We start from the raw sequence: 21,433 nt of genomic DNA on the forward strand, positions 1-21,433 counted from the left end.
TAGAAATACATTTGAGTCCCTGCATTTTGAATTTCTGCTGGGGACAGCCAACATTTTAGGGATCATCAGGTCATTACAATTAATATCTTATATTTATCCTTCTTCTGAGTAGCTTATTGAATAAACTTCACATATCTTTCCCATTTTACAATATTAGGAGCTTCAACTCCTATCTACTTGGTCATTATTACTTTCCTAGAAAAATACAACAGCTTCATTATCGCCTGTTTTTTATGTCCCTTTAAATGCAATCTCTCCACATCACCCAGTATACACAACATAACATTTTCCTGCACGATCACCTTATAAATAACTCCAACCCGGTCTAACACCATTCTCCATTATTGTTTCATATTTCCACATTCCCATAGCATATGGAAAAAGTTCCCTATAGCTAGTTTACATTTTGGACATTCGGGGCTCCCATTTTTATTAAATATTGCCACTCCGCAAGGGGAGTAATAGGCTCTATACAGTATGTAAATTTGAGTCACTCTAGATGCTGTACTCTTTGTCAAGAAGGGGAATAGTTTTTGTAATTATTTTTTTTTTAGTCATCATTCCAATTATTCTAGAAACGAGCCCTTTCATCTTGATTTGTTTGTCAATAAAGTCAACGTCAGGCAGAGTCTGCATTAAGAACGTGCAGTTACTCCAAGCGAGAGCGGCTCTGATCTGCAAGTACCAAAAAAAAAACTGTGACTCTAGCCCATATTCCAGACTCAGTTCTTAAAATGTGCGAATATCATTTCCCCTATATAGTTGCGATAGTTTGTATATATACCTTTATTTACCCAAAATGAATATTGTAAATCAAAAAAACTCATTACCCAATAACTGTTTCCCCCATATTGGGGCATTATTCCATAAGCCATTATTACCCACTTCCTCCTTTTAAGGATCTCCATACTTTTTGAGCCATCGCAGCTATGGGGAACCTGTACTAGGTGAGGCAATATTCCTGTTTCTAATAACACTATACCTCCTCAAAAAAGGGAACTTCTACCCTATAAGCTTTATATAGACTATATTTTCTCTTCTCTCACATATCATTTTTACCTGAGCTGAAATACAGGAATCAGGGCCGGCTCCAGGTTTATGTGGGCCCTTGGGTGACACAGACTTAGTAGGTCCCTTTGCGGGGGAACTCACGGCGGCAGTAAAATGGCAGAAAACGACACTTTGTGCCCCCATATAGATGTTAGGCCCTGTTTATGCCCCCCATATAGAAGTTAGACAAGCAGTTTGTACCGCTATAAATTTAGTGCCCTCTGTAGATAGTGCCACACAGCCCCCCTCCCAGGTAGTGCCACACAGCCCCCTCTTCCAGGTAGTGCCACAAAGCCCCCACCTCCCAGCTAGTGCCACACAGCCCCCACCTCCCAGGTAGTGCCACACAGCCTCCCTCCCAGGTAGTGCCATACAGCCTCTTCCTCCCAGATAGTGCCACACAGCCCCCTCCTACTAGGTAGTGCCACACAGTCCCCTCCTCCCAGGTAGTGCCACACAGCCCCCCCTCCTTGATAGTACCACACAGCCTGGGACTCTTGATCTGCTCCTGACATCACTGTCCATATATGGATAGTGATGTCCGGAGCAGAGCTGAAGTCCCGAGCAGAGTGCTAGTAAAGGCTCTGCTCTGGTACTCAAGCTCTGGGGAAGCCCCTGACATCACTGTCCATATATGGCTAGTGATGTCAGGGGTAACCCCAGAGTCAAAGTCCCGGGCAGAATGCTACTAGCGCTCTGCCTGGAACACTGCTCTGCTCCTAACAACACTAATTAATTAATTGATGTCGATTTACCTTTGACAAATACGGTCTAATCTTCCTGAACCAGATCAGGCATGACAGCCGAAAGCCGACATGCTAAAATTTTAAAAGTAATTTGATATCTGTATTTATCAGTGATATAGTACGATATGAGTCAACATTCAAGGGATCTTTCTTTTTTTTAAGGATTAGTACAATTAGCGCCTCCGTCATAGAGTTTTCCCTCTTGAAGTGCCATTTCTAACACGTCTTTAAGTCTTCCAAAACATTGTTCACTATAGCGCCAATAAATCTCAAAAGGCAATCCATCCAACCCTGGTGATTTTCCTCTTGCAGATGCAGCCAAGGCCCTCTCCACTTCCCACAATGATAACGGTGCATCCAAACGTGCTCTCTGTTCTTCTGAAAGTCTAGACAGTGACATTTTCCCTAGAAAGGCCTCCGTCTCCTGTATTGAACCCATCAATTTGGTCTGATAAAGGTCCTTATAAAAGGATACAAAAATAGAAATGATCTCATCTAAACTCTATTGCTACTCTAGCATCATTAGACCTAATAGCAGAGATTGTATTTTTAGGTGCTTGGTTTCTAATAATTCCTACTAACACCTTACCCGGGACACTACCCTTGACTGAAACTCTATAATTTGTAAAGCATTGAGATTTCAGTGCAATTTTAAGTTGTAGGTTTTCATAACTTTTAACTGCACTTTGCCAATTCTCCAATCTAGCCTCAGGAGGCCTTTCTAGATTGTTTTTTTCCCCATGGTTTTAATTTTATTCTCCATTTCTTTCCTAACTATGTTACCTTTTTTTTTTTAATAAATCTTAATTTCCTTAGATATAATCCCCCTTGAGATAGGCCTTAAAAGTATACATTGTTGAATCATTAATATGAAAAAATGCTACTATTTCCACTTTTATCTAATCATGACATTCTAGTAGAGAAAGCCAGAATGGACGTACCTTAAATCTAGCACAATGGGGATTAGCTTCTAACCCACATGTCACCACCAGGGGTGCATGGTCTGACAACCCACTTACTTCATAATCAATCTTTTGTATTTTTTTTAACCAGGTATGTACTACACAGACACATATCTATTCTTGAGGATGTATTATGAGTCTCAGAAAAACAGGAATATTTCCGGCCATCAGCATTTCGCTCCCCCCACACATCATGTCACCCAAATTCTTGAACCAATTTATATAGTGCTGACTGTTTACCCTCATTCTTTTTACTTCCTAATCTATCTAACTCTGTGTGCCAAACATTATTAAAGTCCCCAATTTCCAATATTATTAACGTGCCAACTTATATTATAAAGTTATTTCGTTTATACAAAATTTCTGACGAGTAAGGGGGCGGAATATAAATTGACGTGATCAACCTTCGTGTGCATTCAATAATAACATTTAAAAATACAAAGCATCCCTCACTATCACAATAATTGTATGTTTACACAGCTTATTTTCGGACGTTTTTCGGGCCGTAAACAGCAGAAAAACGGCCGAAAAATCGGAAGCAGAACGCCTCCAAACATCTGCCCATTGATTGATTTTTTTTTCTCTCAACTGGCATATTTTTATCCCACAGGCGGCCAAAAAGTTGTTTTGAAATCTCCTCCCAGGCTGCATCTTTCTTGGTCCTATCGTGGTAGGAGTCACCTCTGGAGTCCCAGAGCCTCTCCACATCAACTTCCCTTGGCATGGTTTAAATTTGTGTGATGGCTCCTCTGCTGTGGTCCACGGTGTTGTGCAAGCACTTTCTGTTTTGTCTTATTTTATTTTTCTGCATTGCTTATCAACGGATCCGTGAAAAACGGACAGCATGCGGATGTTTTCACGCATCATTAGACTTTAATGGGCAAAAACAGACCAGAATAGAACATGAAGTGAATTTCTCACATCGCACACATGCTCCGCAAAAAAATACGGATGTGTAAATAGCCCCATTGAACTGCATAGGTCAGTGTGCAGTCCGCTGTTAAAACGGACAGCATACTGACGAGAAACAAGTTCATGTGAATAAGGCCTTAGGCCTGGTTTACACGAGCGTGTGCGTTTTGCGCAGCCGCCATCATTATGACACTCCGTTTGGATGTTTGTAAATAGAAAAGCACGTGGCGCTTTTCTCTTTACATTCAGAGTTTGACAGCTGTTGCGCGAATCACGCAGTTCGCACGGAAGTGCTTCCGTGCGGCATGCGTGGTTTTCACGCACCCATTGACTTCAATGGGTGCGTGATGCGCGAACAGCGCACAAAGATAGGACATGTCGTGAGTTTTCTTCAGCGGACTCACGCTGAGCAAAACTCACGGACTGTCTGCATGCCCCCATAGACCAATATAGGTGCGTACGACGCGCGTGAAAAGCACGCGCGTCGCACGCACGTATATCACGCTCGTGTAAACGAGGCCTTAGGCTGTGGAACTTGCATGCTACAAATGTTTTTCTCCTGGTTTCATATCTTAAGTCCTCTACAAAATGTATGGATATGAAACTATTTTCGTGACAAGGTGTGCTCAAACCTTCACTCACACTCTTTGTAAATGATTTTGCATATTTACAGCATTTCTTGCTTGGATACATTTAATCTGTAAAGTTTATTTTAGGATCTGTTCACATCACATTTTTTCTTTAGGTTTAGCGTGTACATTGGGAATGCTCCCGACACTAAGCGTATTTCCAGGCAGAGGCCAAAACAGTGTCGTTTTGGCCTCAGTCTGGCCTGTATACGTCAGAATACAGCCAAAAAAATAAATATTTTTTTTTAACGTGGTAGTCTAGGGGTGACGGTTGCCACTGTATGTACTGCTAGGCACATCAAAAAATGAAAGACAACAACCTGTTCAAGTTGAAAAAATATATATTCTTTGTATAAATATGATGGTATACAAAAACACTATAATAATAGTGCAAAAGTGTAAAAAAGTAATCAACCCATATGGAGAAGTCCATTCAATCAGATAAGCCGGTGAGATGTCACGTTTTCCGGACTTGAAATCTGGAGGACTTCGGCAGAGACCTACGTGGAGGATACGTCTGCGTTTGACCATGCCAGGTGCAACGTTTTGGGGGACCTCTCCATTTCTCAAGCTTGAGAAACTAAACTTTAAAGGGAAGGTGACATGAATTTTTTTATTTTTTTTTTATAATATTGCTTTTAATGTAATATTTTCAAAAATTTTATGAAATTGTGTTTTCACGTTTTACTTTTTTATGTTTTCTGACTTTCACTTCTCTATGGGGGCTGCCATTTTTTTTTCATCTCTGTATGTGTAGATTAACGACACATACAAAGATGGAATACGGCATATACAACCCCATAGGGAATACGAACGGGAGCCGTTCCATTCTCAGAAGCATACGCCGTCTGTGTGGGAATGGCGCATGCGCCGCTCCCATCGAGGCCAAAACGAAGCTCGTTCGCAGAACACTGCGGTGAGGAGGAGCTTAAATAGAGCCGCGATTGATACATTCAATGTCTATGAGAATGATGGAAACAGCCAAGCACTGTACAAAGCTTTTTTCGTTACTCCCATAAACTTTAAATAGAGTTGGAGCAAACAAGCTTGACTGTCACTCCATTCAATGTCCTCCTCTCTGTGGTCGTGCAATGAGGAGGAATGGGGGGTTCGGGACCCCAGTTCTTACTATTGGTGGGGATCTCAGCCATGGATAGGTGATCATTTATGATTCTGCGAAAACGCCTAGCAATAAGCTGCAATGCCAGTGAGTGTTAGGGGGGGATTCACACGAGCGTGATTTGGCAGCGTGTAGGCCGCGTGGTTTTCGCGCGGCACGCAATGCCCTATAGAAGTCTATGGGGCAGTACACACAGTCCGTGTATTTTGCGCAGCGTTTGTTCGCTGCGCAAAATACGCGACAGGTTCAATAACTCTGCGTATTTCACGCATCACGCACCCATTGAAGTCAATGGGTGCGTGAAAACCAGGCAGGTCGCACGGAAGCACTTCCGTGCGAACAGACTGAAACAGCGCACGAGCTGTCAAAAGGATGAATGGAAACAGAAAAGCACCACGTGCTTTTCTGTTTCCAAGCATCCAAACGGAGTGTCTTTGCGAGGAGCGAACCCCGACAACCGAAGCTAACTTCACCGGGTTCGGCCAAACTCGTTTTGGCCGAACCCGGCAAAAAAAATTCCGGTCCGCGACGTCGGGAGACATTCACTGTGCATGGTGCTGTAAGAGTTAAACTGTTTCAGCACCATGGACAGTGACTTGCGATCCCAAAATACATGAACCTGTAAAAAAACCCGAAGTTCTAACTTACCGATTACTCCTGTCTCCTTCCTGCAGTCCGACCTCCCGGGATGACACTTCAGTTCAAGTGACAGCTCCAGCCAATCACAGGCCAAGCACAGGCTGCAGCCAATCACAGGCTGCAGCGGTCACTTGGACTGCCGCGTCATCCAGGGAGGTGGGGCCCGATGTCAAGAGAGGCGCGTTACCAAGGACGCGTCACCAAGGACGCGTCACCAAGGCAACGGCCGGGAAGTTCTCGGTAAGTAGGAACTTTATCTTTTTTTTTTACAGGTTTTTCGCTGTTGTGTTCGGCATTCACTGTCGAGGGTGCTGAAAGATTTAGCTCTTTCAGCACCTTGGACAGTGACGGGCGTTGACAAGCCTCATCTCTATGATGCCGGCTGCGCGAAAATCACACAGCCGCGCATCAGACACGCATGACACACGCAGCTGTCAAATGTTTTTGCGCTCGCAAAACGCCGCGTTGTTTGCGCGCGCAAAAACGCAACGTTCGTGTGAATCTGCCCTTACTATAGATCTTCATGCCTCTGGAATAATGGTACAGAAGGGCCGGTGGCAGGGGTGTGGCTAAAAGCTCATGGGCCCTGGCGCAAGAATTCAGCTTGGGGCCCCCTACCCCTCCTCAACACCACCAGAAACCTGCACACACCTATGCCCAGCCGACTTGCCCAACAGACCCCATGAATGCCTCCACAGTATAATGCTCCCCATAGCTGCCCCAACAGTATAATGCCCCATAGCTGCCCCCACAGTATAATGCTCCCATAGCTTCCCACACACAGTATAATGCCCCCCATAGCTGCCCCCACAGTATATTGGCATCCATAGCTGCCCCATACAGTATAATGCCCCTCATACGTTATAATGCACTCCATACAATATAATGCTCCATACAGTATAAAGCCCCCCATAGCTGTCCCATACAGTATAATGCCCCCCCATAGTTTCCCCATACAGTATAATGGTCTCCATAGCTTCCACATACAGTATAATGCCCCCATACAGTATAGTGCCCCCCATAGCTGCCCCATACAGTATAATGCCCTCCATAGCTGCCATATACAGTATAATGTTCCACACAGTATAATGCCCCCATAGCTGTCCCATACAGTATAATGCCCCCCATAGCTGTCCCATACAGTATGCCCCCAGTGTAATGCCCTCCATAGCTGCCACATACAGTATAATGCCCCCATACAACATAATGCACATACAGTATAATGCCCTCCATAGCTGCCCCATACAGTATAATGCCCCCTATACCTTTCCCATACAGTATAATGCCCCCTATACTTTTCCCATACAGTATAATTCCCCCCATACAGTATAATGCTCCCTATAGCTGTCCCATACAGTATAATGCCCCCATACAGTATAATGCCCCCATACAGTATAATGCCCCCGTTAGCGGTCCTATATAGTATAATGCTCCCTCAGCAGCTACCATATGAGCCCCCCTTCCCATACCCAGTATAATGCCCCCATATGTACGTACCTAATAGGAAAATAATAACATAATTACTTACCTATCCCCGTTCCTACGACGGGTGGAGATCCTTTTCCTCCTGTGCACTGTGCTGTGAGTGACTGGGCGCAGACAGGCACGATGACGTCACAACACCGCACCTGCCTGTGCCGAGCCGCTCAGTGAATGCTGGAGCAAGGCTCCAGCATGGAACTGAACTGTATCGGAGTCCTGAGGACGCAAATACAGTTGGAAGAGCGACCAGCGCAGTCAGCAACTACGACCGTTGCGATCCCTATAGCTATGCCACTGGCTGGTGGCATATATTTATACATACCTATAGCATGTCACTGGGAGAAGATGGTAGCTGGTGCAAAAATTACAGTCATGGATTCCCAGGTAGAGGATCTCCCTGTGTGTGCTAAACCTATGTTCACACATTTTTCAGAAAATCCGCGGCAGAAATCTGCAGCATAAACTCGGATTTCTGTTGAGGATTGGCCACAGATCCTGATCCCCATTTCTCCTCACTGCACGATCGCAGTGAGGAGCATTTTGGATGGAGAAGCGGTTGTGCATGTGCGCTTCCTCTGCATTCAATATCTAGGGGGCCAACAGATACAACCGAGTAAAGCGCTTTGTGGGAAAATCCCTTTAACGTCCAAGCATTCTTTTTTTTTATTGTCGCATTCCAAGAGCCATCATTTTTTTAATTTCCGGTAGACGTAGCTGTATGAATTGTTGTTTGCAGTATAAATTATAATTTTCAATGGCACTATTTTGGGGGTACATATTACTTGATTAACTTTTAATGTCGTTTTTTTGAGGGGGAATAGAAAACAAAATAAGTAACTCCGCCATTGTTTTTTTTGAATTTTAGATTTACACTGTTCTATGGGTCGGTACAATTGAGGCGATACCAAATGTGTAGTTTTTTTTTGTTTTACTATTTTTCACAATAAAACACTATTGTTTTGTCGCAGCATATATAGATCGTTACAATCGCAGCGATACAATATATGTGTATTTTTTTTTTTACATATTTGCAGAATAAAATAACTTTTTATGGAAAATGGTTTTCTTTTTATGTTATGTGAAATCTGCCCATGTCAACAAGTCTTTAAACTGACAGGAAATATATTAGGCCATGCTTCTGTTGAAGCCTAATTAGACATACAGCTATGGAAGGCATGGGGGCTTTTGTTAGGTCCCGGCTGCCTTGGCAACCCATTGGCAATACGCTATTGACCGCGGCATCAAAGAGGTTAAATGCCGATCCCGGCCGTTGCAGTGGGAGCCCGGCTGTCAGTCACAGATGGGAATACCCCTAACATCAAGTCTGATCAGAAAGAATAGTGCACAAGCTAAATGGAAAACACCCTCATGAGCATCTGGTCCACCGCCTGTCCTGTCATCCAGAAGAGGGATGGTCCTGTCAACTATGTGAAGCAGCTTTGTCATGTCACTTTCTACCATGTCACTGTCCATGGCTCTATAAATAGATACCGAGTGATGACGATGATCATAAACATTGCTTGAAGTGGGTAACGTTTTGTAGATTTAATGGGGTTGTCCCATCAGGAAAATCTCATTTTTGAAATGAAGACGAAACAGTAAACAGCTCATTACCGTGAGGCTTCAGGGTTTCCTCTCATCTTTTCAATATTTTTGATGGCAAGAATATCACAGTTTGCAGTGATATATACTTTCCACCAAAAATACTAGAACCCTGTAAAAAAAAACAGGTACTTTCGGTGTTAACAGTGTCCGTTTGAACAGGGAGTGAACCTGCCGGTGATCATATGTGTCCGATGTGGCTCACAAAAGGCAGTCCCGAGTGGGTGAGTCCCCTCTATAGTGTCCATACGGCCTGAACTTTAAGGGTATGTTCACAAGGCAGCGTCCGATACGGCTGAAATTACGGAGCGGTTTTCAGGCGAAAACAGCTCCGGATTTTCATACGTAATGGCATGTGCAGGCGCTTTTCGCTGCGTCCATTACGTACGTAATCGGAGCTGTTTTTCCATGGTGTCAATGGAAAACGGCTCCAATTACGTCTCAAGAAGTGACAGGCACTTCTTTGACGCGGGCGTCTTTTTTACGCGCCGTCTTTTGACAGCGGCGCGTAAATAAAATGACTGTCGGCACAGTACATCGTAAAACCCATTCAAATGAATGGGCAGATGTGTGCCGACGCTTTGGAGCCGTATTTTCAGACGTAATTCAGACGTAAAACGCCCGAATTACGTCCGTAAATAGGGTGTGTGAACCCAGCCTAACCATCATGTGAGTTGATAAGTAGCGCTTAGCGGATTTCTATTTTTCTCAGTTCTGATAGGCGACTCCAGCTATAGTGGTTTACATTGACATCATGACTTCAGTTTATAACAGAGCCATGACAGCTATGTGTAATCAGTTTTCAAACTAACAATGGCGACCCCCAATAGACCCTTATGACTTAATTGTTCCAGTATTTTTAACAGCAAGAATAATGCTGCAGACTGCGCTTTTCTGTCAAAATACTGGAAAGGCCAAGAGAAACCATTACAGCACGCCTAATTGCAAATGTGAACAGCACCTTAGATGTGTTGCATACAGGAAGTCTAAAAGTCTGGAATCCACCTCCTGTGGCTGAAGCTGTCCATCCTCCATGTTTTACACTGCAGCTGTCTGCTCAGATTTGCTGCGGCTTGTGAAATCTGCCCTTGGATCAACCGTAGGCATTCTGTCTTCATGCTTTTACAGTTCTGGTTGATATTTTAAGTATCTGATCATATTCTGATGTAAAACTTCAGCCGCTGTGCTTTCAGTCATGGACCCTTTATCTACATATAGTATGTTTCTTGGTAAAAAAAAATTAAAGTTAAAAAAGAAAAAAAAATGCATTCTAAAATTCACAAACACATGGAAACAAAATACTCTTTAAATTGATTCCAATGCATACAGTGTTCCATGAGTATAATGCAACAAAGTAGGTTGGCTTAAAGAGTACCAGTCCGCAATCCTGACTCCTTTCCCTGTAAAATAACACTTCCGGAGCATCTTTTATTCGAATCTCGCATTGTGCCATTCCTTTCTTATTCCTCCTGGCAATGTATCAATAAATTGACAAATGGCTGTTACCATTCCCATTCGCCAATGGGGCGTGTCCCTATACACTTTGATACAGTCCAATCGGTGGTGACAGTGTCTGACTCTCAAGGAGAATGGTAATCGAGAATGGTAACACCCAGTTGTCAATTTATTCACACATTTCCAGGAGGAATAACATAGGAACAACACAACACATTGTTCTAAGGATGATCCAGCAATGATATTTTGGATTTCTTTAACTTCCACTAATGCAAAACTCTCTTCTCCTGCTTTTCTATGCCATTGAAGGCCCTTGGACTAGACAAGCAACAGGAAGCTGAAATAATAAAAAGTATTTTATTTTTGTTTAATTTTTTTTAGAAAATCATTATTTTGAGAAGGAAGGATTCTGTGAATAATCTGTTGAAAAAAAAACAAAAAAAATAATAAAACAAAAACGGATGCCAGGCCAATAAACGTGATAAAAAAGGCTGTTTTACAAAAGCAACATTTCTGTATAGTCCCATATGGTAGACAAATAACAACAGCTTGCACCAACTTTACAAGTGCATATACAACGCCAACGCCGTACAGTTTAACAACGGTCATGATATGGTAACTGTTATATATCGGAGAGTGAAATGATAGCAACTTTAGATTTTTTTTTTAGGTTTACTGGCCTGGCAGACAAAAGAAAGTATGGGGTTGGTTTATGCACATAATGTCTTAGAAATGAGGAACGGCCAAAAACCCTTTATAAATATAGATATTATGTATGAAGTCAAATTATCTGTATTTGGTATAATAAACCAAATGAACACATTTCTCACATTTAACACAATTCTGATAAAATGATTTGCAGTGCATTGTTACACACTCTCATGCCTGACACAAAGCCTCTAGTAAATTGTATTTTTACAACATTTCAAGAGAATAATAATGCCTTTATGTACATAGTTTAATATTCTAACAACTCAAGATGGGCCCAGCTGAACCCACATGAGGTTTCTATATAAAATTTGGAAATAAAAACTATTAACATGAGTTTAAAACCAGTTAAGTTGCCAAAGAAAAATAATACAAATAAATAAGTTACAAAGAAATAATGGCACAAACTCCAGGATAAACGTAGTCCACATAAAATGAGGAAATCTTCAGTGCTTGTAGTTAAAATTTATTAAGTCATACGCCGATTTAGAACGGGTGGTGCCAAGTTTCAGTCATTTAGCAACTCTATTACTTGGTGCAGTAGTATGGTTACTCTATTGTTTGGGTGAATATGCTGCTTTAGTACATTACATCGTCAATATATTGGTTAATGATGCTGCATGGGGGGCACATAAATAATCTATAAGATCATTCAGTGACATAATAAAACTAACACGAATACCATTTAAAGGAGCAGTAAACGTAAAGTCAGCAGATAAACTGCCAGTATCCGACCAACATATGTATGAAAGGTATCCGGAGGTTGTAGAAAAAGTTGAAATGGGAGGTCAATTAGTGATCATGGGGTCAGACATGTTTCTGCAATTAAAGTCTGTGATCCCATTAAAGAACACTACAGTCAGCCTCTCCAAAACCTAAAATAGCGGCTTACACAGAATAATAGTTTGTATTAGACTATGCAGCAAGTGGAGATAAGATAGACTTTAGGGTTAGTGTCCCTTTAAAAGCGGTTATGTGTGAGCTGGAAAGGGGAGGTATATGGCAGAATACAGCTAAACAATAGGATTGTGCAGAATCAGAAATAAGGATGTTGTTTTCAAGAAACAGCGCCACTTCTATCCATGGGCTGTGTCTGGTATTGCAATTCAGCTTCATTTATTGAATGGGCCTGAGCTGACAAAGCCCATGGAGAAGAGTACACAGACCCTTTTTTCTGATCCCAGAATACCCATTTACTAGATAGCAAACCTTAAATTTGATTTGATAACAAATACTTGCAGGATATATACTGGTTGATGTTTTTCTGCGATGCCTAGCGTAATTTCTCGGTAAAGAGATTCTCTGGGATTGTATAAATAAAGATTTTTTGAAAACAGCATAGTAAATGCTCACATATTATCATAGATGTTGCAATTTGGACTTCAAGCGCAGATCTGGGGGGCTACAAGGATTGCCCGTTTTGTATCCATAGGGCATCTTCATTGACCATGTATACATTCCTTGTCTGGGTGTACTCTATGTAAACAGTGAATTCCTTTTAGTCATGATCGCCAGTACTGAATTGCGACACGCTACCTACCACGAGCACATACTTTATTTATGCAGTCACAGAGAACTTTTAATAATAATTTTTCTATATAAAAATAAATAGAATTACACATTTTCGTTTATCCATGTACAAGCTTGCTTGTTACCAAATCGCATGCCACTTGTTTAAGTTTTCGCTCTTAAAGTAGTCTTAGGCTGGGTTCCCACGGGACGGATACGCTGCGTAAAAACCACGCAGCGTATCTGGCCTGGAACCCGCAGGACTTTCCCCTGGATGACGTTGCAGGCCATCTGGCACTTCAGCCTGTGATTGGCTGCAGCGGTCACATGCGATTCAACGACATCCAGGAGGCCGGACTGCAGGAAGGAGGGCGTTCTGGGTAAGTATGATTTTTGCAACGCTTGGCTTTCTGTTGCGGGTTTTGCATCCCCATTGAATTCAATGGGGAAAACCCGCAACGAAAAATCAACAAGAACGCAGCATAAATTGATATGCTGCGGAATTAAATTCTGTACCGCAGGTCAAGTTATTAACTTGTACGCAGTTTTATTTCCGCAGCGTGGACATGAGATTTTCTAAATCTCATCCGCTTTGCTGCTACTGTAAACGCTGCGGATTTTCCGCACAAAATTCTGTTGCGGAAATTCTGCAGCGTTTACGCTACGTGGGAACCCAGCCTTAGTGTGTATAAAAAAAATAGTATTGGGCAAAAAAATCAACGCTTATGATAATTTTATACAGAATAACGACAGCAACAATGTCACATTTTATTATATTTCATATATTTTCTTTAAAACAATTCTGATTAATATTCCAAAATGGAGAACGGCATGGACAAGCTGCTGCAAAGTTGCTTTTTGTCTTCTCAGCTTTCAGCAAGTGCCAATAGCGCTTTGGACTGAACAATCATGTCAGACAATATGGTCACTATGGATACATTGCCTAACATCTACAGACTTTACATGGGGTTGTCAGGCAGCGAGTCCTTAGCAACCAGTCTCAGATTACTAAAGTCTTCAGGCTGAATCAACACATCGCTGAGGGCAGAGAGGGGGCAAAAAGCCTTAGCAGTACTTATACCACACTTTTCTTTATCCATTACTGACATATTAACCAGATTTTGATGTGACAACATCATTAAGTAGCAATTATTTCGAATCAAATGATCAGGGACAAATATAAAAAACAAAAAACAGTTCTGCAGGTGATGGGTTCAATCATTTTCTTATAGATTTAAGCCAAAAATAAATAAATATTTGATTGGTTGCTTTGAGCAACACCCCGTTATATAAAATTGCCTGCAGAAAAGCTTTTCATTAGCCCCCTCCCAAATATCTCTACTGTGGCAAAAGTCTATGTTGTGATCACCAATGAAATAAGCGTTAGAAATGCCATTATTGTGCCAATTTTTTTTTTCGCTTTCGTTACTATACAATTAAGTGGTATTTTTTTTTATTTTATTAGTGTATACGTTCTGCAGCAGTCACCTCCATAATATTATAAATCAACATTATGCTTATTTTTTTCCAACTTAATTTCTTATATTAGAAAGAGATCATCAATTTTTATGTTACAATGATACACATTAAAAAAAAAAAAAATCATAAAATAAGTGTGAGTGGGGTAGCAGGTAAAAATGTAAGTTTCATTTTCTATTCACTGATTACTGGTTGGAGTAAATGAAAAGTTATCATGAGTGACAGTCACGGAGACAATGAGAATGGTAAAATTCCAGCACATTGGGCCCTTTGTAGTTTGTCATATATAGGCCTATATCATAAAGCATGACGTCTTTCCAAAGTCAAATTAAAATATGGATCAGAACCTTGTAAAGAAGTGTCTCATCTTCCTTGGAACATGACTGGATAGGAATGTATGGAGTTTCAGTTGTCCGGTGGATAACTTAATTTATTTAATTAATTCTCAGATTTTTTTTTGAGTGTTTAGGCTAGCTTCAAAGTGCTGACAGGGAATGATGGCATGGTTACCATAGTCACCGGGTTCAGGACAGTTTGCCCAACTAATTGGGGATGGTGGACCACCTGGGCTCCTACAGTTGGCTTTGCCATGACGGTAGGCTGACCCAGGTTTGTGGTTCCATTTACTTGTGGGTGGGAAATGGTGTGAGCAATGTGGCTCATCATGGGCTGACTTACTGCAACAGATTGGGGGTAGATAGGTAACTGTTGGCCGAGATGGGTCATATGATTAAGGGCAGCTGGGTGCACAGTGATGTGGCCGATTGGCTGAGCAGCAGTGGTTAGCTGTACAGGGCTTGACGTGGAAGGTGCAATATGAGCAATGTGCTTTGTCTGAGGCCCTGGGATGACATGGTTTAGAGTCTGGATGACGGAGGCATGAGTGGTGGCCGTGTGGGCTATCACTGTTGACTGCACCGTTGAAGCAGCAACAATATGAGTCTGTGCTGGCAACATGGCCTGAGGATGGACCAGTGCTTGGTTGCAGAGAGGTTGTGCGTGGGGAGGGGGGACTTGTTTTTGCTGAATGGAGACGTGCTGAGGCATAACGGTGGAATGGTGATTGTGGGAAGCTGCGTTGGACGGTACCATCTTCAGAAGCTCTGGCTGTTGACGTTTTTGTAATGAATTGACAGGTCTATCGTCATCCATGTCTTCATCAATGTTGTCTTCACCCTCTAAAGACAAGAAAAAAAACATACAGTTTAAAAAAAACAAAGAATCTGTGTTTTCTAGGTCAACGAGTAACATGCAATGATATTAATTCAGTCATCACTTATACTGTATAATTAGGCAAAAATTGCATCTTAATATTTTAGAAAATATATAGAAACTAATTTTCTGTGGTTTTACGACAATTACTACAATTTTTCTGCCACATACATCTAAGAAGTCAGCCATTTTGCAGCTTTAAGTTGCATCTACAATGTAGAATCAGGCCGGGTTAGCAGACTTTGAATAATCTCATTTTTTTTACTTATTTCTTTCTTCAATGTACACAACAAACTGCAATACTTATGATCAGCCTATAGAGGTCAGCAGCTGAAGCAATGTTGTAGCTTCCATTATACACTGACATAGTCTCTAATACTATGAAAAGATAAAAGGGGGTTTCACTAAAATAAGATTACGATAATCATCGGGGTCCAGTTACGAACAATCTCTTACCGAGGAACCTAACCATCCATAGAAAGTGACTGCACATGTGCAGGCAATGGCGGTTATTGAAACCTCCAAGTCAGGTGGTTGGGGGTCCCAGCTGCTGTACCCCCACCAATTAGGCTTTTATGAAATGTAAACCGCATATAAAGATTAGAGCGATCTCTGCACATTGTGTTTACCATTATATTAGGCAATATTGCAATTCCATAATAGAATACATAAAAGTTTTTTTTTAATTTAATATTTTAGTTACAGGAGAAAAGCTTGCAGCATGGTCCCCATGACAATACTTCCTGACAATGTTTTGTCCTTGGTCAGCCGTCTCATGAGGACACTGTGCCGATAAATATCCCCAGTCACATTAATATCCCCGTGTGAACATACATGACTGCGCTGCTCTAAACAGTTTGGATTGCATTGATGTAAATCGTGATTTGCATCCACAGTCCCTATGATAACACTGGACCACAAAAGCACAAGAAGTGCTGTCATTGGACCTTGCTGCAGGCTTCGAGACTAATACATATGCTAATACATGTAATGTACAAAAACTGGAAACATCAAGGCACAGATAGGAAAAATATTTCACAGGAATCTGACAAACCAAACATTTGTCTTTTTCTAATTTAAAAAGATCCAATATTTGTACAATAGTTTTTGTTAATACCCTCCAAAACATCTGGACTATTAGCTACCTGAAGCTGTTGAGGTAGAAGCCTGGTCGTCCTCTGGTTGAACAGTCTGGCGTACAATTCGGTCGATCTCCATGATATCCATCCATTGGCTGAGTTCATTTTTCAAGTCGGCCAGCCGCTGCTGTGTGGCTATTTTCTCTCTTGCCAGACGCTCCATTTCATGCTCATATTCCTTTTCTTTTCTTTTCAGACTCTGAGAAACAAGAAAATAAGTATATGAAATTTCCATTGACTATGCAAAAAAGCGAGAGAGAAAAGTCTAACGAGTACATGGTGTTCTTACGCCAGCAAAAAGGAAAGCAGATCCGATCATATGGTTAGGACACTAAAACCTGCACCACAGCGGTAGCTTATACATGTAATATTGTCTGCTCAGGTAAGGTCTCCTCAGCACACTTCAGCTTGGTAAAGTACCACTGAAGAAGCTCACTTCATGTGAGAGTCACCTTATATATGAAAATAGCTTTCCCTCAAATTAAAACTATCAGACTGTGCACATCACATTTTAATATTATATATATATATATATATGTAATGACAAAATACGAAAGCAGTACAGCTACAGCGGTGGGTGCAAAGTTCCTGGGTTGAGGCTAAGAACCCCTGTAGATACAAAAATTCAAATGAAAAGACAGCACTCCAAGAAAATAGGTGAAAAAGCCTTGACAAAGATTCCATTGAGACGGATCGAAACATTGCCTGCCTGTGGGGTGATTGAAACACATCACCTTTTTCACCTATTTGCTTGGAGTGCTGACACACACACACACACACACACACACACACCACACACACACACACACAAAACTCCAGACATATTTATTAAATGTAAGCTGTGAGGGATGCCTATACAGCGTATCCATCATCATAGAGTTAAACGTATATGTCATGAACTCTCATGACCCTGTTCATCACATATGTGTTAGGAATACCATTATAGTCTATGGTATAATGATATTCCTTCAACATATATATCATGAAAGGCTATTGAAAAGCTCATAACGTGTACGTTAAACGTATACCTGTGACGTATGTCATATAGTGACATAATTCACCCACGGACTGCCATGTGAAAAAAACAAAAACCGTATACGTGTGGTATAAATATTTTTGCTGGACGCCCCAGAATGACAAAGCATAGTCTCCTACACTTTTCCATCCTCCAAAAAACGGTATGACATATCCCAACGAAGGCCAAAAGGACACTCTTTTGGACTCGGCAGGGCCCTATGGACAGATTTAGGTTGTACATCGGCAGCTTTCCCGACCTACACGCTTAACGTAGGGCCAAAACGTGATGTGCACAGAGTCTTATATTGATATATACGGTGCCTCATTTCTGATAGTTTCTAGTTGACCCACGCGGTGAATTACTGACTTGTGATAAAGAAATGAGTACTGTATAGTTCAATTTTATATTTGCATTAACAAAAAAAAAGTTTGCGAGACGGCCTTTCGAGAGATGTTCTTCCTTCATCAGGTCAAACAATTCACAAGGATGGAGATACATATCAAAAAGAGTGAGAATACAGCCGAGGCCATAAAACATGCAATAAGTCAGGGGGATGGGGTGTGGAGGTTAGCTAAGAAATGATGGGAGTAGTCACAGAAGTGAGGAAGATTACAACTGATAAGGAGTTAAAAAGCCGCCATCAACATTGATGTCCATTCTCTTTATAACCAAATTAAGTTATATTCACCTCAAAGATTTTCCTTTCTTGGATGTTTTTTTAAGTTCCTCTTAGGGCCCATTCACACGAGTGTGAATCTGGTCTGTGTGCTGTGCGTTCACACGGCCCGATTGATTTCAATGGGGCTATTCACACATGTGTGAGTTTTCACGCAGTGAGTGTCTGTTGCGTGAAACTTACTGCATGTCCTATATTGGTTCATTTTCACGCACCTAGCTGCCCATTGAAGTCAATGGATGCGTGAACACCACGGAAAGCACACGGATGCACATCCATGTGCTGTCCATGTTTTACGCATCAAAGTGCTTGCGAGTGCGTGAAAAACACAACGCAACACACACGAACAGATTTACGCACGTAAATCTGTCACGCTCGGGTGGATGTAGCCTTAAGGCTGGATTCACACAAGATGGAAATGCGGATTTTCCGCAGCACTATTCACCAGTGTTAGGAATTTGCAGCGGGTTTTAGCCCTACTACCTTGTAAAGTGTGAAATCCGCAGTTAACATCCAGAACATAATGAAAATGCTGTGGATTTAAAAAATCTGAAACATGCCCTGATTTTCTTCAGGAAAATGTTCAGCAGCATGTGGATCTGCTGCAGAATATCCGCACGATAAATCCGCAGCATTTCCAACCTGTGTGAATCAGCCCTTAGGGTTATGACATTTAAGATAGGGCTACAAGGCGACTTGAACCTAAAACACAGGTTGCACAGCCAAATATTGCAGCGTCGCTCTGTTTGCATGCAGTTAGTGGAAGTGAAAATGGCCGCTTTGCAATCCACAGGTTTGGCAGGACAGTCGCAAGAAATCTGAAAGTTCTTATATTTAAAATCATTATATGCTCTAATTCTTTTGTCACCAGCCGCGCCATTGACTTCCTATTTTAGATGAAAACCTGTTGGTGGACTAGGCAATGCACCCACATGACCATCTCCTCTGAATTCCCCTGGGTTCCCATGTGCACTGCTCGCTGCAGGTTCATGTCTCCACCTTCTGCTGCACATGCCTGTCTTTCTCCATAGACTATGCAGCCCTTAGAAGTCCATTTGTCAAGTCAAGTAGTGCAGAGATCACTGCTCATGTGCTATTTAAAATCTCTTAAGTGCAGGATCTTGATTCTGACAGCGCAGAAGGACATTGGCGCATGCGGAGAGCGCTGATATTAGCTGTGCTATTATTTAAGTAAAAATGTGGCTTGGAAACAGTAGAGCAAAGTACGTATGGCAAAGCAAGTAGGTTACTAGACACTGGGAAGGCAATCGCCGTGTTTTATTAAACTTTTACAAAAAGTTGTGGTAATTTTTCATCCACATTGTTTTCGGAAGTGGCACCTGATATTGCAACTGTATGTATGTATTTCATTTATTTATACATCCAATAAAGCACAGTCTATGGACACACTGCAGTCAGCGATGTCTTAATCTGTGCTGTATGGAAATAGAATAAATAATCCCATCCACACAAACTCTACGATTTCAACTCTAGGATCACCTCTAAAAATAATCTGAATGACTAAAGTTCCTGTTCCCGGAAAATCAAATCAAACGGTTGCTTGCTTAGAGGAATCATAAGCAATAGAAGTTACACTTAAATACTGAAGAATTCAGGCAGTCGGCAAGTTGCGGAAAACGACAGACCTCAAGAAGAGCAAACAAAAATTGTGGAAAGTCTATACTGCAGTAAATGACTAGAGCATTGCTCCTTTAAAACTGCCCTCCCTCTTGCTTCCTCAGTGAGGACAGACACACGTGTCCGTGAGCACGTCACAGTACCCCTCACAAGTGCCGGCCCTCCCTCCCCCATGCCTCTTGCTCATTTTTTGCCGGGAAATTAACTGGACTAGTGCCAGTAGTAAGCTCTGCCCCCTGTCTATGCACATTCCATGTAAGGCTTGTACAAACAGCCTGCCAGCAGCCCTCACCCATGTGCTCGGAGTAGCATGCCGAGTGGGGAGCCGTGTTCACTCTAAGCCGGGGACTCTGGAAAGGAAAGGGTTAGGAAAGAAAAACACATTCTAATGAGAATTCCATCCTGAGTAACTGCTGACACAGACTGCGGGATTTTTTTAGAATTTCCAGAGAGAACCGCTCTGAGGAAACGGTGTAGAGTGCTTGTCTATGATTGACGAAGAAAACCCTAAGGAAGTAGCAATATTATCTGCTGCGTAACAAACAAAAGCTAATATAGTAAATCTAAATTTTCCCAATTGTAACACGTAGACGCAGGGCTCGGTCACATATATCTAGCCCTCCAGCCCGTTTTCCCTCCAGCATGGTACAAAATACCAGTGGGAAAATGTTGACAAAACTATCCAATAGTTTCCTCTGGGTTCATGTTTGTGTCCGGTGGCATCAGTCGTAATGCCTCACAATGTCTAAATCAGATAGAGAAATGTTGCATACACTTTTCTGTCCATTGACATCGGGCATGGGCAAAAGGTGCAAAACTTTTCCATCAATTGTGACCGGTTCTGGCAAAAAAGAACTGGCTAGATATAACTAATATATGTGAATGCACCCTTAGCCATCAGCTTCGAGGGCACAGACGCACAAATAATGCAGCCGATGCCACCAATAATGATTGTTCATGTCAGCAATCTGTGACCAAAACCGATTTCATAAGTCTAAAATGTATCGGATATGTTTCCAAAATTTTCTCTGGTTGAGCGTGGTCTAGAGATTGATTGCGAAATCTACGTTGAGTTTGAACGTTCGCTCTGTGTTTGCTTGGGTTTCCTCTGCGCGCTCCAGTTATTCTCATAGTGATAGGTCAATTATCTTCCTATGAAATTGGCTATAGAAAATGTAAGTATATGCCGGAGATAGGAATACAATCCGGGAGGGCAATGTCCTATAAATGATGTGATATAAGGAATAGGTTATTGATTTATAAATAAGAAATAAATGAATAAATTGTTTGATCATAGTCACGTAGCCAACCGTCGTCAACTGCACGTCAATTAAAAGGGAACTCCAGAACACCTAGGCCACTTGAAAATCTAGGAATCATTGGTAAAGTAACACTTTCCATCAACACGGACTTCATTTTGAAGGTCCATGGCCTAACAGAGAATGAGTCCCAGTACT

The 21,433-nt window shown here is 41.8% G+C and overlaps 1 protein-coding gene across 4 annotated transcripts in view; it reads right to left on the minus strand.

Annotated features, from left to right (window-relative positions):
- Nucleotides 1-10,940: 10,940 nt before the first annotated feature.
- MNT (MAX network transcriptional repressor) overlaps nt 10,941-21,433 on the minus strand; it is an 89,084-nt gene continuing 78,591 nt past the window's right edge. For all 4 annotated transcript variants that reach the window (XM_075854227.1, XM_075854224.1, XM_075854226.1 and 1 more), the window contains 2 exons: nt 16,651-16,843; nt 10,941-15,471 (listed from right to left, as the gene is read on the minus strand). In XM_075854227.1, the coding sequence (XP_075710342.1) occupies nt 14,759-15,471; nt 16,651-16,843 (906 nt within the window). In that variant the 3' untranslated portion in view covers nt 10,941-14,758. The remainder of the gene's footprint in view (nt 15,472-16,650; nt 16,844-21,433) is intronic.

Source organism: Rhinoderma darwinii, chromosome 2 (genome assembly GCF_050947455.1).
Source record: "Rhinoderma darwinii isolate aRhiDar2 chromosome 2, aRhiDar2.hap1, whole genome shotgun sequence".
In the NCBI taxonomy this organism is placed as follows: Eukaryota; Metazoa; Chordata; class Amphibia; order Anura; family Rhinodermatidae; genus Rhinoderma; species Rhinoderma darwinii.